Source organism: Sapajus apella, unplaced genomic scaffold (assembly GCF_009761245.1).
Source record: "Sapajus apella isolate SASKATOON/1434 unplaced genomic scaffold, GSC_monkey_1.0 scaffold94, whole genome shotgun sequence".
NCBI lineage: Eukaryota > Metazoa > Chordata > Mammalia > Primates > Cebidae > Sapajus > Sapajus apella.
Window position 1 is genome coordinate 4,907,010 of NW_022437034.1, and position 13,996 is coordinate 4,921,005.

The window sequence follows — 13,996 nt, forward strand, 5'->3', positions numbered from 1 at the left end:
CAGAAGGTATGGGACATAAATTTATTCTTGTGCACAAACCAAAGTATTATGACTCACACCCAACAAGCAAAGGAAATTAGCACTTTCCAGATTAAACCAAACATGGCTGGTGGTGGTCTTGGTGAGAAGGGAGTCCATATTCCTCTAAGATCAGAGATTAGGACCTGAAGCTGAAAAGAAGCAAGAGCTGGGGTTTTGAGGGATGGGGTGGGACTGAAAAGAGGTTTTGGCTCTGGGTGTTTCCCTGCTCTTTCCCAGGTAGCCATGGCAAACTGCAGAAGACACACTGAAGGACAGACTCAAGGAAGGTCACACAGACACCAACTGTTCTTTCAGCACTCAGCACACACCCTCACACCTCCCTTCCACCATCATCCCCTTCCACTCCAACAAATACATTCTTCTCCCTCAAATTTTTTCCCTATCCTCCTCTCACACAAGGTTGGTTTCTTGTTACCCAACTTTACTTTCTGCCAATACGGCATTGTCCCTTACCATACTTCTGTCTGTGGGCTCAATCACTTAACACTCATTTCTGCCATTCTTCTGGTTTCTGCCTCACTCTCCTCTGGCTCTCCTCTCCTTTCTCTCAAGCTCATGAGGCAATGAAGCCAAGGATCTGTTCATTCTCTGAGGAAATTTTCTTTCATTTTTTCATTTCCTGGGTACTGGGTTGCTCAGCACTGGCCTCTCATGTTGCTAACTTTCTGAGACAGGAATAAAGTTATTTGTGCTATTCCTGGTCTAGCTGGCATAACTCAGCCCATGCAAACCGTCCTGGCCCTTCAGTGTTTTCACGCTCCGTAACTTTCACAAGATGTTGTACACTTGCTACTGACTTTGGCCTCTAAGGAGTTATTCTCTAGTGAATCTTTTTCTCCCACTCAACTTCATGTGGGAATATCTGACCCTTCTATTAGTACAGTAAGACTCAGATTGGGTCTTTATTTTGACCTCTCCTCTTACTCATGCCTCAGATGAAAGAGTACATCTGTGCACAAACACACACTTGCACATACACATACACACACATACAGGCCTAGATATATGCCAGGCAATCTTGGGAAAGCAGAGTGGGGGGTGGAGGTGGCTTAATGCAAACAGGGGTCAATTCACTCCCTTTGCTGTCTGCCTGGTGGTGAGCTTCTTGCCTGAGATCTCAGTGGTCACTTCTGCTGTGTGCTTCTCACTGAACACTAAAATGAGGCCCACAGAGAAAAGTTCAAATGTCAAGGAAGAGAGACCTGTGGAGGAATATGGGTGGAGAAACCTGAAAATAAAGACAGAGATCCAGGCAAGAAAATGCAGAGACAAAGAGAGGCAAAGGTATCAAAGCAGCCATGGTTGGAAAGTGGCAGGGAGGTAGGGAGTGAGGAGGAAGGTGAGGGATGGGACATGAACTCGGAAACCATCTCTTGCAGGAGGCAATTTAGCTTCCAGATGCCTGAGACAGGGAGTGGGATAGGGTAGGAAAAGCAATTTTAGGAACTGGATGTTCCACCTCTCCTTGGTCCTGGGACCTGTGCCTGCTCACTGGTGCCCTGCCCCAGGCTTCCACACATGGGCCTGCAATCCTGTTCTGGTGGCTGAGAATCGGGGCCTGGCTACCTGGAAACCACAGGAGCTGGGAGAAGCCCCAAGGCCCCTGGGAGACTCTGGAGGAGGGGCTGGGCTAGGAACAGGGGCTGAGGCCAGCTCTGTTCTCCAGATGGGCTCATCCAATGTAGTGGCTGCACGTGGGGCAAGCACAGTGGGAGCGAGGGGCTCTGCAGTGGGCTGGGGCGCCGGAGTGGAAAACCGGCGAATCTCCTGGACTCGGGCAGTTTTGGGGGGCCCTGAGGCAGTGGGTCCAGGAGTCGGGGGAACCTCATCAAAACAGAACATGGCAGTTTTAAGTTGATAAGGCTGATGCCGCATAAAATCTAAAGCCTTAATGCCCTGCTTGGGTGTTGCCCGAGGCCCCTGGGATTGGGCCTTAGGGAGAGTTCGGGTCGCCTGGGGAAAAAAGGGAGAGAGCAGTGGGTTGTAAGCAATTGGAGGTGGGGCACGGATGTTGGGTGAATATTTCCAAGAAGGGGGCAAAGACGGGGTAGGAGAAGGACTTCTAGGCCGATGGCCAATACCAGGACCAGGTGTACCTTCCACCACATACCTGTCCGCACGGCTCTGCCGCTTGGCAAACAGCTCCCCACCCCTGCCCTGCATCCTTGGTGGCTCAGGGATTCCAGCCGAAGGGGCTGCCCCATTCACGAGCCCATCAAGGAGCCCTCGAGACGGAGGCTTAGGAGCCACTGGGGGTGGAGTCTTAGGAGTCATAGGGGGCGGGGTCTTGGGAGCCATTGGAGGCGGGGTCTTAGGTGTCACGTGAGGCAGGGTCTTGTAACTCCTGGTCCCTACTGGCTGCATGAAGTTGCAGGCTTCAGCCCCGAGGCTCAGTGCGTCCTCCTCAGGACCAGATTCAGCACCTCCGGCCCGGGGCTTTTCATCCAGGTTCTGCACCAGCGATAGCAGCTCGGGGTTGGGCGAGTTCTTCGTCTCCTCCTTTCCAGGCCGGAACATCTGCTTCCGCGTCCCTCGGCGCCGGGCCTCCTGCAGGATACCCGTCCGTGCAGCTGGCACAGAGATGCGCTGCTCCCGAGCGCTAGGGGGCTCAGGTGCCGCTGGGCCTGGGGCGGCCGCCTCTGGGTGCCCAAAGGGTCTCAGAGGCGCAGATAGGAAGATAGAAGCGGTGGAGGTCATGGCAGCTGCACTAGGAGGAGCGGGAGGCTCTGGGGCTCCGCCTGGGGTAACAGGCCGACTGGGAGCTGGGATGTACAGGGAACTGGTGGCTGTCACAGGGCCGGAGGAGCGTGGGATGCTGGGGGATCCAGAGGCTGGCTCGTGGCTGGCAACCCCTGAAGTGAAGCTGGGCAGAGGGGTGGGCCCCTGCGGAGAAGACAAGAAGGGGGGTGGAGTGGGACTGAGGCCTCTCAGGCTGTCGTTAGCTCTCTTGGGGGCTAAGGGCCGGAAAATAACGGAGGTGGTAGTTGTCCGCTGTCCTTGTAGACCCGGGGTAAAGGGCCTGGCTGACCGGTTAAAGATGCTTGCAGCAGGGGTCGGGGCCCCACCTGGTTGGAAGGGTCTGGGGCTGGCTACAGGGGCCGGCAAGGGGCTGGGTGGGAGCACAGCCGCCTCCGGGGGAGCACTTTGGGCTCGAGGTGGTGACTGCAAGCCCTCCCCGTTGAGTATAGCTCCTGGTTCGGCCTTCGCCAGTTCCTGGGTGCTGGAGTCTGCACGCTGGCGCTGCTGTTGAAAGAGCTGAACCCCTCGCCCAGAGACCTCACTCAGCTGCCCTCCCAGCCCAGAGCCCTGGCCCTCTGCTGCTCTTGAGCCTGCCCTGGCAAGCTCCATGTCCAGATAGGGACTGTCCCAGTCAGATTGATTGGTGAGGCTGCGGGCGTCGGAGAAGGCTTCTTCGTCCAGCTCGGACTCACTCGTGGGGGGAATGCCGTCCTCCTCCTCCCCAGCGCCTGTCCCAGCAGCAGCCCCAAAGCTCACCAGGGTGTACTTCTTGGCTCTCTGCCGCCGTTTCTTAAACATAAGCACCCCTTTGGAGTGGGGGTTGGGGGCTGCAGTGAGCAGGGATGCAATTGTCCGGCATTTGGTCTTGGCCTCCTTTATGCTTTTCTCTTGAAGGCTCTCTGCACGTTGCAGTTCTGGGAAGGCCAAGAGGTAAATTGGTCAGTGGGGCTTCCCAGCCTCTTCTAGTCCTGTTCCTCAAGGCTTTCATCCCTAGCCCCAGCAAGCTCCCTCTTTCACTGGCTCAACCCACAGTACCCTTTGTGGCAAAGTCCTTTGACTTAAGGGCAGAGTGGAGGGTGAAAGGTGAAACCAAAAACAGTTAAAGATAAGGCAGAGTCCAGTTGGCTGCCCTGACACAGCCCTTCCATCCTGCTAGTAAGATTAGCAGAATAGTCTTACTGCTATTCTTTTCCTATCTTTCACCCCACACACATTCCTCACCTGCCTCCCATTCCTGACTGGCAATGGAAGGGAGAGGGGAGGGGGAGGAGGAGGGGAAGGATGTGTCACTCTCCATGGCAGACAGGGAGATAAGCAGGTCCCAGGGAGAGCAAAGATGAGAAGGAACACTTTTCACCCACCATAGGGACCACGTTAGGAGGCTTCTCACAAAGCTTAGGACTCATCCTCTCTGCTATCCCTTACCCCTATGATATGGACACAAAGAACCCTTAGCAATGAGGATCTTCATTCACAATTCCACCCCCCTCATGCAGTCCACATCATAGACATTCAGAGAAATAACTCCCACCACACAGCACTTCAACAAGAATATCCATCTAGTGAAAGCCAACTCTAGGCGTACTTTCTCCTATATACTTTTCTCATTCACGTATACCCCAGCTTACATACACTTCTGTTTACTTACACATATGTAAACATACCTATGCCCACATAAAAACACCATCACTCGAATACATTCACATACCTACATGCTCTAGGTGGCCCTTCTTCCCAGAGTTCTCCCTGCAGAGACCCCGTTACTAACAGTCTAGAAAGAATTTTAAAGTTTATCTCAGCCTTCGAACTCCCAGGGCAGTCCTCTGAGCTTCACACCCCTGTTACTCACAACCAGGAGTAGTCCTGATCCAAGATGCAGGAAAAGTTAGAGTGCTGTTCTCCAAGGCAACTCTCCAAATCTTTAGGATACCTCAAGGTCACCAGCTAAATACATCATTTCCCCCTAAGCTGGGGAACACAGTGGGGTGGGCTTCTTTGGGTGTTAGAGCTGCCTTTAGGTAGAGAGCTCAGGCAGCCGCTGCCAGCCAGGCACACAAGGACTATGTGCCAAAGGGAACCAGGGCAGGGCTTTCCATGCCATGTGGGGCCTGGGTAGGTGGGGCCAAGAAATGGGAGAGGTAACCCTGCTGCTAGGACCCCGCCTTGCACATGGATACTCTCTGGTCCATGGCCCCCAGTTCCTCCTGAAAAATTCTTGAAATTCCATCTACTTTCCACTCAAGGTACCATGCTCCTTTGTAATTAGCTTGGTACCTTGAGTGGAAAGTAGATGGAATTTTTTCATTTTTGTCATTCCTCTCATCACAGCATTTATACCACAAAGTACTGCTGAGGATGAGATAACAGGCCCTGGAGTCAGAGTTCAGTTCAGGTTTTTGGTTCTTAGGAAAGTTACCTCACCTCATTAAAGTTCAGTTTCCTCCTCTGTAAATGAGGGCAGACAATGGCTACCTCACAGGATTGCTATGAGGATGAACTGAGATAATATAGTAAATTTAGCACTTAACACAATGTGAAGGCCCACTATAACTGTTACTATTAAAGCCTCTTGACGCTATACTTTCTTGATATATATGGACACTTTCTTGTTCACGCATATCTTCTCCCATGGACTCACACATACATGCCCTCATGTATTCATAATGTAATCACACACGCTCTGTTCCCATGAGTTTTCTACAGCTCTGTGGTCACAAACCCCTTTGACATGTGGCCATAGGATCACTGAGAAAGGGGCAGTGAAACTCTCCTGAGAAAAGGAGGAAGAGGACAGCAAAAAGGAAGGAACAGGATAGTAAGACCTTTCCCAAAGACTGCCCTTCCTAAACTGTTGACATCTTCCCCTCCATTCTAGATCACAGACTCTCATAGATATGAAAGGGTAGTACCTGCATAGAATGAGTCTTGGAGCTCAGGAACTGGGTCTGGGGCTTTGTCGTAGCTGGCTTGGCTGAGGGGCTCTTGGCTCTTGGGCTCAAAGGTCTCCATGCTGAGAAAGGCAGTGTTGGCTGGAGCAGGACCAGCTTGAGCCACCCCCCATGCCTTTTAAAGCCCCTTTGTCTTGTCCCCAGAGCTGGCAGCTGAATGAGCTCACTGTGCTATTTTTGGAGACTGGCCCTCTCCCTTCTCTGGGCTGCCCCACAAGTGCTGGTGTGATGGACGTGGGCACCTGCCTCCCCTTCCCCCAACCCTCCCCCAGTAGACAGTGAGGTCTGCTTGACTAAAAATATCTCTGAGCCAGTAACTACAGTCTCACCCAGCATGATAGGAAGGGAGGGGGACGTAAGTAGAGAACTGAGGAAAGCATGGGATCCTAGGCATGTGTCTGGAATTCCTGGGATATTGGACAATCAGGGATGTTAGACTCTTAGCTCTCATGTCCTTAGCCTCCATTCCAAACTGAGAGACACAAAGCTCTATGGATCAGGAATCAAAATGGTAGAGGAGAGGAAAGAAATACAACTAGAGAGGGAATCCTGAGATTTCAGAGGTGACAAGAACGGTCTCTGTGGGAAAGGCACAGGAGGCATAGAGCAGGGAGAAAGTTTATCCTTAGACCTTGTTCTGTAGCTCACATCAAAAATAGCAAAGAGCCTGAGATAAGTGGAATGGGCTTTTTCTGTCCAGGCCAACATTCTTGCCTGAGATAAGGTGCCAAAGCCAAAGCTCCCTCCCTCTGCTACTTCCTCAGGATCTCATGATCATCCCATAGCCTCTTGGTCCCCAGGAATCCTAACTGAACTTGCAAATGTCAAAGGTGCCTTCAATTAACACTATAAAGAACCCCTGTAGCTTTGACCCACTTTTATTTATTTATTTTTGAGACAGGATCTTGCTCTGTTGCTCACACTGGAGTGCAGTGGTGCAAACATGACTTTCTGCAGCCTCAACCTCCCAGGCTCAAGTGATCCTCCTGCCTCAGCCTCCCAAGTAGCTGGGACCATAGGCATGTGGCACCATGCCTGTCTAATTTTTAAATTTTTAGTGGAGACAAGGTCTCACCATGTTGTCCTGGCTGGTCTCAAACTCCTGAGTTCAAGCGATCCTCCCACCTCAGCCTCCCAAAGTGCTGGGATTACAGGTGTGAGTCACCTCACCCAGCCTTCAACCTGCTTTTAAATACTCCAGTCCTGTGTCTGTTCTCTGCCTTTACCCTGTCATGACACACAATAACAATTATCACCACCACCAAACCTTTCATCTATTCATGTCCCTTTCCAACTTCCCTATTTACCCTGTTCCTGGGTTGAACTGAATCACCTTACCCTTTTGCCACATTGGTTCAAACAGCAAAAATAATGGGGGCCACGAGAATAGTTATGCTCCCCTTCTACTCATTACAGCCCCAAGACTGTATCCAAGGGGCATAAGGTAGGGAGAATGTATGGCTATAGAAGAATAGATTCAAGGCTCAGATTGAAGGATCCTGGCTGGGGGAAAGGGGTTCAGGCACTCACTGGCTTGCTTGGCCTTCTGGGTGTAGGTAGTAGTAAGATCTTCTGCCACTGGGTGGGGAACAGGCCCCACCATAGGGATGAGATGAGGACCAGGCCGGAGGGGGCCATGGGGTAACAGCAGAGCCTCAGCTGGGGGTGGCTGAAGGGCTGCCCCATCCTCCCAAGATGGAGAGCTCACACGGCTGTCACCCTGGCTAGGAGGGCCAGGGATAGCAGGTGCCGGCTCTGCAGGGCTGTCAGACAGGTAGACCTCATCCGGTGGGGCACCAGGAGGGGTAGGCCTTGTGGGGCCTCGGCGGCGAGGTCGGCGGGGCTTCTCCTGGGTGGCAGGGCCATCAGCATCACTGTCAGTCTCTCCATAGTAAGCCTCACTATCAGGAGGTGAACGAAGGCTCCCAGGCTGCAGAGGCTGAGGAACTGGCGCACCAGGGGGCTCAGGACTCAGTGGAGATAAGGGTGACAGCACCTGAAGCTCATGGGGAGATGGAGATTGCGCTGGCCCCTCGTCTGCTACCCTGTATAGGAAAGATGACAGGGCTTGAGAGATGGGTACTGACAGCAAGAAAGATCTGGAAGGGATGGAAGGAAAGAGGTAAGGGAAAGAGAAGGCTGTCATACAGTTGGAATGGGTGGGCCAGGAAAGGTGAAGATATGAAGACAAACTAGGAGGCAAATATGCTTGAAGGGCCATGAGCGGAAACAGACTTAGAAGAAGATGTAATGAGCAGACAAGCCAGAGATTGAAGTAGGTCCATCAGTCAAATACCCACTGACACCCTGCCCCTTAATTGCAGATACAATCAAGCCCTCTGGGAGATAGACACAAACCATAGCAGAAATGCATGAGCAGAAATAAGTACCTGTTAGTTTCTAAAGCCAGGCCAGTGAGACATAGAGCTGAGACAGGCAATGGGAGTCCGGGATTAGGGAATGAGAAGGGGAGGGAAGTCCATACCGTTGCACAGTGAGGACAAGCTGATTTCCTGAGGCATCGATGAGGGTCATGGCACTAGCATGGGAAAGGTTGGTGCAAGAGATCCCATTGATTGCCAAGAGCTGGTCCCTCTCTCGGAGTCCTGCTCTGCCAGCCTGACTCCGTCTTCGAATCTAAGATGTTGAAAGATATGTTGAAGGATGTTGATTGTAGGTAAGAGAGTGCTCCAAAGGGAATAGAATGAAAGGAAAAGGCAAGAAGGACCCATAGCAGGGGATTTTACTTTGCAGGGTAAGAAGGGTGGGGAGATGCATGGAAGTGGCTGCAGTTGAAGTGGCCTATCTAGAGGGAAGAAAGCACAGATTGCAGGAAGAAATACATCATATGGTGGGAGATAGGGTAACCACTGAATGAAAGAGGCTTGGGAAGAACTGCATGGCGTCGGTACTAAAAATGGTGGTTTTTAGTATGTTGGGCACAGTGGGTCACAACTATAATCCCAGCACTTTGGGAGGCCTAGGCAGGTGGATCACTTGAGGTCAGGAATTCGAGACCACCCTGGCCAACATGATGAAACACTGTCTCTACTAAAGGTACAAAAATCAGCCAGGCATTATGGCATGCACCTGTAATCCCAGGTACTTGGGAGGCTGAGGCAGGAGAATCACTTGAACTGGGAAATGGAGGTTGTAGCAAGCCAAGATCGTACCACTGCACTCCAGCCTGGGTGACAGAGTAAGACTGTCACACAGCAAGGATAGGAAAGGAAAGGAAAAAGGAAAGGAAAAAGGCAAGGGAAGGGGAAAGGGAAAGGGGAAGGGGAAAGGGGAAGGGAAAGGGGAAGGGGAAAGGGGGAGGGAAAGGGGAGGGGAAGGGAAGGGAAGGGAAAGGGAAAGGGGAAAGGAAAGGAAAGGAAAGGAAAGGAAAGAAAAGAAAAGCTTATCTCCACAAGCTTTTTCTCCAAGAGCAGTATCTATATTGGCCAGTAATTCTCTATTAGGCCTTGGAACCCCAGGTGCCATTACACAGTGAAGATTTTAGAACAGAACTCCAGACTGGAGGGAGCCCAGTGGGATTCTGGGAGATTGTGATTATTTGTGTATATGTGTGCCATGTGTACACACAAATGTATATATGCTAAAGTAATAGTAGTAATGGTTACCATTTATTGGATTCTTACTAAGTGCTGGGCACTGTGCTACATGTATTATTGCATTTAATCCTTAAAATGGTTCCATGAAGTAAGTGCAAGTACTATTATCACTCACATTTTACAGTTTGGAAAACTAAGCCTGTAGGGTGAAACCAAAAGGGTAATGACTTCATCTGTGAGGCCAGATCTTGCCATAACCCTCCTAGCACCTAAAAATGTCTTGCCTAGTGAGAGAAAGGATCTGACCTAGGAAAAGGGGCACACTGAAGGAATGGGCAGGGCAGGGTGAGGCAGGGTAGGGCTGAGCTGGGCTGGGCTGAGTAAGACAGTCTCAGTTCATCACATATCAGTTCAGTCAGAGAGAAATTAGAATCTTCCCCATATTTCTGGAGTTTGGAGTAGAGGCACATACCCAGGAGAAAAAACACTGGATGACCAGAGCTGGTCCTCTGATACCACAGTGCTGCAGAAACAGAGCCTTTCTTTTTCCTGTGCTCCCTGGAAACCACGAATTCTCTTTTCTAATAGACCTCCACAAGAAGCCTATAGTCAGACACTACTCCCACTGTGAGACTTAAGCATACTTCCCTGCCCACTACCCACTCCATCTTCACAGCCTCCCACTACCCCAACCCCCACCATATTCCACCACAAGTCTCTTCCCAGGATCCCTTGGGTTCCCTTTCCCTGAAGCCACAGTTCAGGGGCTCTCCCTTACCTTGGACACCTGTAAGGGTTTCCTCTGCTCGGCCCCCCCCTGAAGTCGGAAGCCCCAGGGGGCTCCCCCTGATAGTGTGACCATCACCTCCTCCTCAGCACCCATCGCTCAGCTTGGCCTATGGCCCCCGGAGTTTGAACAGTGTCCCAGGGCGAGATGTTGAGGTGCTCGTACCCCTTCCGGCCTTCCCGTCCGGCTGTCCTGCTCCTGCTGCCCCAGGTCTCCCCCCAGCAACACACACCACAGGGAGGCAATTTGGCCCTGGGATCATTACAGTCCAGCACACGTGTCCCGTCAATCGGAGATGTGCTCAAAATAGATGCTGCTTATACTCCCCTCCCTCCCCCATCTGTGTTACTCCTAGAGCTAATTATAGCACAAACTTCTGCCCTCCACATTCCCCATTCTCCTGCATGGGACTTTTATTCAGGACTCAGAATACAAGCTCTCTGGGCTCTATAACTAACATATAACTTTCAGGAACTGAACCTTCTCTAATAGGACCATAGACTAATCTCAACTGCTTTCCTGCAAAGACCTTTCAAAGTGGCAGCAGCAGGAGCTTCAATTCCATAGCTGGCAAAGAATGGCTGGACTTGCTCCAAGATCCCAGGAGAGAGTACACCTTCACTATATGGATGTATCTGTTAATTAAAATGGAGGGCCAGGTATGGTGGCTCACACCTGTAATCCTAGCACTTTGAGAGGCCAAAGTGGTGGATTGCTTGAGTCCAGGAGTTCAAGACCAGCCCAGACAACATGGTGAGACCCCTCTCTTTTTTTTTTTCCGTTAAAAAATATTTTTGAAAAACTTTAAATTACCTATTGCAATTCATATGTGGTCATGAAATGGTGGACATGGATAGGTGTGCATAAACATACCAATCCATGTTAATAAAACCTCTACTTGTCTCTAGGTTTCCATTACAAGAATGTTTCTGTTACAAGGCATAACATTATGGTGCTGTAACTGTGATTATCAAAAAGGCTACAGAGTTTCATGAAATAGCTGCCCACCTAGTGTATGCTAAATACTGTTTGCCTTGGTATATGCCTCTATGGCCTAGAAACACTTGGGCTGGCTGCAGTAGCTCATGCCTGTAATCCCAGCACTCTGGGAGGCTGAGGCAGGTGTATCACTTGACCCCAGGAGTTCAAGACCTGGATAACATGGTGAGACCCTGTTGCTACAAAAAATATAAAAAAATTTAGCCAGGCCTGCCCGGTGACATGCTCCTGTAGTCCCAGCTACTTGGGGAGACTGAGGTGGGAGTCTCACTTGAGCCCTGGAGATCGAAGCTAGAGTGAGTCGTGATCCTGCCACTGAACTCTAACCTGGGTGACAGAGTGAGACCCTGTCTCGAAAGAAAAGAAAAGAAAAGAAAAGAAAAAGAAGGGCCGGGTGCGGTGGCTCAAGCCTGTAATCCCAGCACTGTGGGAGGCCGAGGCGGGTGGATCACGAGGTCAAGAGATCGAGACCATCCTGGTCAACATGGTGAAACCCCGTCTCTACTAAAAATACAAAAAATTAGCTGGGCATGGTGGTGCGTGCCTGTAATCCCAGCTACTCAGGAGGCTGAGGCAGGAGAATTGCCTGAACCCGGGAGGCGGAGGTTGCGGTGAGCCGAGATCGCATCATTGCACTCCAGCCTGGGTAACAAGAGCGAAACTCCGTCTCAAAAAACAAACAAACAAACAAACAAACAAAAGAAAAAGAAGGAAGGAAGGAAGGAAGAAAGAAAGAAGGAAAGAAAGAAGGAAAGAAGGAAAGAGAAAGAAAGAAAGGAAGGAAGGGAAGGAAAAGAAAAGAAAGAACGAACGAAAGAAAGAGAGAAAGACAGAGGAGAGAAAACACTTGGAGGCAACAGAGGGAGACCCGATTTCCAAAAAGAAAGAAGAAAATACTTGGGATTTTGGGTTAGAACTGAATTTGGGTTCTTTCTTTTTTTTAGACAGAGTTTCACTCTTGTTGCCCAGGCTGGAGTGCAATGATGCAAGACCACTGCAACCTCCACCTCCCGGGTTCAAGCAATTGTCCTGTCTCAACCTCCCAAGTAGCTTAGACTATAGGTGCCTGCCACCATGCCCGGCTAATTTTGTTTTTTTCGTTTTTAGAGACAGGGTTTTACCACGTTGGCCAAACTGGTGTCAAACTCCTGGCCTCAAGTGATGGACCCACCTCGGCCTCCCAAAGTGCTGGAATTACAGGTGTGAGCCACTGCACCAGGCCTGAACTTAGGTTCTTTTTCCATCACTTACTAGCTGTGTGACCTCAGGCAGGGCAGTCACTTGGCCTCATCAGTAAAAAGAGGATCTAAATATCTATTGATTCACTATCCAAACATTTATTGTTAGCTACATGTCAGCCATTGTGGTATACCATTGGCTTCCAATTAACCCTCAGTGCATATTAAAATCACCTGGAAACTTTTATAGCTACCAAGTCCCTAAAATAAGACAACATATAGGATTAGATGATTATATGACGAATTTTACACGCACACACACACACCCAGGCCTCAGCCTTAGGGACTGATTTTATTGATCTGGTACCTGGTAGTGGCATTTTAAAAAGCATCACAAGGCCGAGTGCACTGGCTCATGCCTGTAATCTCAAAACTTTGGGAGCCCAAGGCAGGTGGATCACCTGAGTTCAGGAGTTTGAGACCAGCTTGACAAATATGGTGAAACTCCATCTCTACTCAAAATACAAAAATTAGCCAGGCGGGGTGGCACATGCCTGTAATCCCAGCTGCTGGGGAGGCTGAGGCAGGAGAATCACTTGAACCTGGGAAGTGGAGGTTGCAGTAAGCTGAGATCACACCATTGCACTCCAGCCTGGGCAACAAGAGCTAAACCCTGTCTCAAAAATAAAAGTAAAAAGTACCACAGGTGATTCTAATATGTAACCAAAGTTGAGTGCACTGAGTAGAAACCAATAAATTGCAACACATTAGTCTGTATTCTCAAGAAACTATGGTCCCAGGCTGGGTATGGTGGCTTATGCCTGTTACCCCAGCATTTTGGGAGGCCGAGGCGGATACATCACTTGAGGCCAGGAGTTCGAGAACAGCCTAGCAAACATAGTGAGACCCTGTCTCTACTAAAAATACAAAATTAGCCCGGTGTGGTGGCACACACCTGTAATCCCAACTACTAGGGTGGCTGAGGCAGGTGAATCACTTGAACCCAGGAGGCAGAGGCTGCAGTGAGATTGTGCCACTGGACTTCAGCCTGGGCAAAAGAGTGAGACTCCGTCAAAAAATGAAAAACCAAGAACTATGGTCTGGGCATGCTGGCTTATGCCTATAATCCCAGCATTTTTTTTTTTTTTTTTTTTTTTGAGACAGAGTCTCGCTCTGCCCCCCAGGCTGGAATGCAGTGGCACAATCTCCACTCACTGCAACCTCTGCCTCCTGGGTTCAAGCAATTTTCCTGCCTCAGCCTCCCAAGTAGCTGGAATTTCAGGTATGCGCCACCATGCCTGGCTAATTTTTTTGTATTTTTAGTAGAGATAGGGTTTCACCATATTAGCCAGGCTGGTCTCAAACTCCTGACCTTGTGATTCACCTGCCTTGGCCTCCCAAAGTGTTGGGATTACAGGCATGAGCCACTGTGCCTGGCCATCCCAGTGCTTTGGAAGGCCAGGGTGGGCAGATTGCTTGAGCCCAGGAATTTGAGACCAGCCTGGGTAACATGGTGAAACCCTGCCTCTGCAAAAAATACAAAACTTGGCCGGGCGCGGTGGCTCACGCCTATAATCCCAGCACTTTGGGAGTCCGAGGCGGGTGGATCATGAGGTCAAGAGATCGAGACCATCCTGGTCAACAAGGTGAAACCCCGTCTCTACTAAAAATCAAAAATTAGCTGGGCATGGTGGCGCGCGCCTGTAGTCCCAGCTACTCGGAAGGCTGAGGCAGGAGAATTGCTTG

The 13,996-nt window shown here is 50.4% G+C and overlaps 1 protein-coding gene across 5 annotated transcripts in view; it reads right to left on the reverse strand.

Moving 5' to 3' along the window:
* Nucleotides 1-2: 2 nt before the first annotated feature.
* The window catches only part of SYNPO2L (synaptopodin 2 like), an 18,010-nt gene continuing 4,016 nt past the window's right edge, over nucleotides 3-13,996 (reverse strand). The window contains exons 1-4 of one of the 5 annotated variants that reach the window (XM_032256418.1): nucleotides 12,324-12,379; nucleotides 8,215-8,366; nucleotides 7,260-7,774; nucleotides 3-3,695 (exon numbers count right to left, since the gene is read on the reverse strand). In XM_032256418.1, coding sequence (XP_032112309.1) covers nucleotides 1,531-3,695; nucleotides 7,260-7,774; nucleotides 8,215-8,264 — 2,730 coding nt within the window. In that variant the 5' untranslated portion in view covers nucleotides 8,265-8,366; nucleotides 12,324-12,379 and the 3' untranslated portion in view covers nucleotides 3-1,530. Of the gene's footprint in view, nucleotides 3,696-5,690; nucleotides 5,792-7,259; nucleotides 7,775-8,214; nucleotides 8,367-10,064; nucleotides 10,713-12,323; nucleotides 12,380-13,996 lie in introns of those variants that run through there. The other 4 variants (XM_032256416.1, XM_032256414.1, XM_032256415.1 and 1 more) reach the window with 4 other exon arrangements.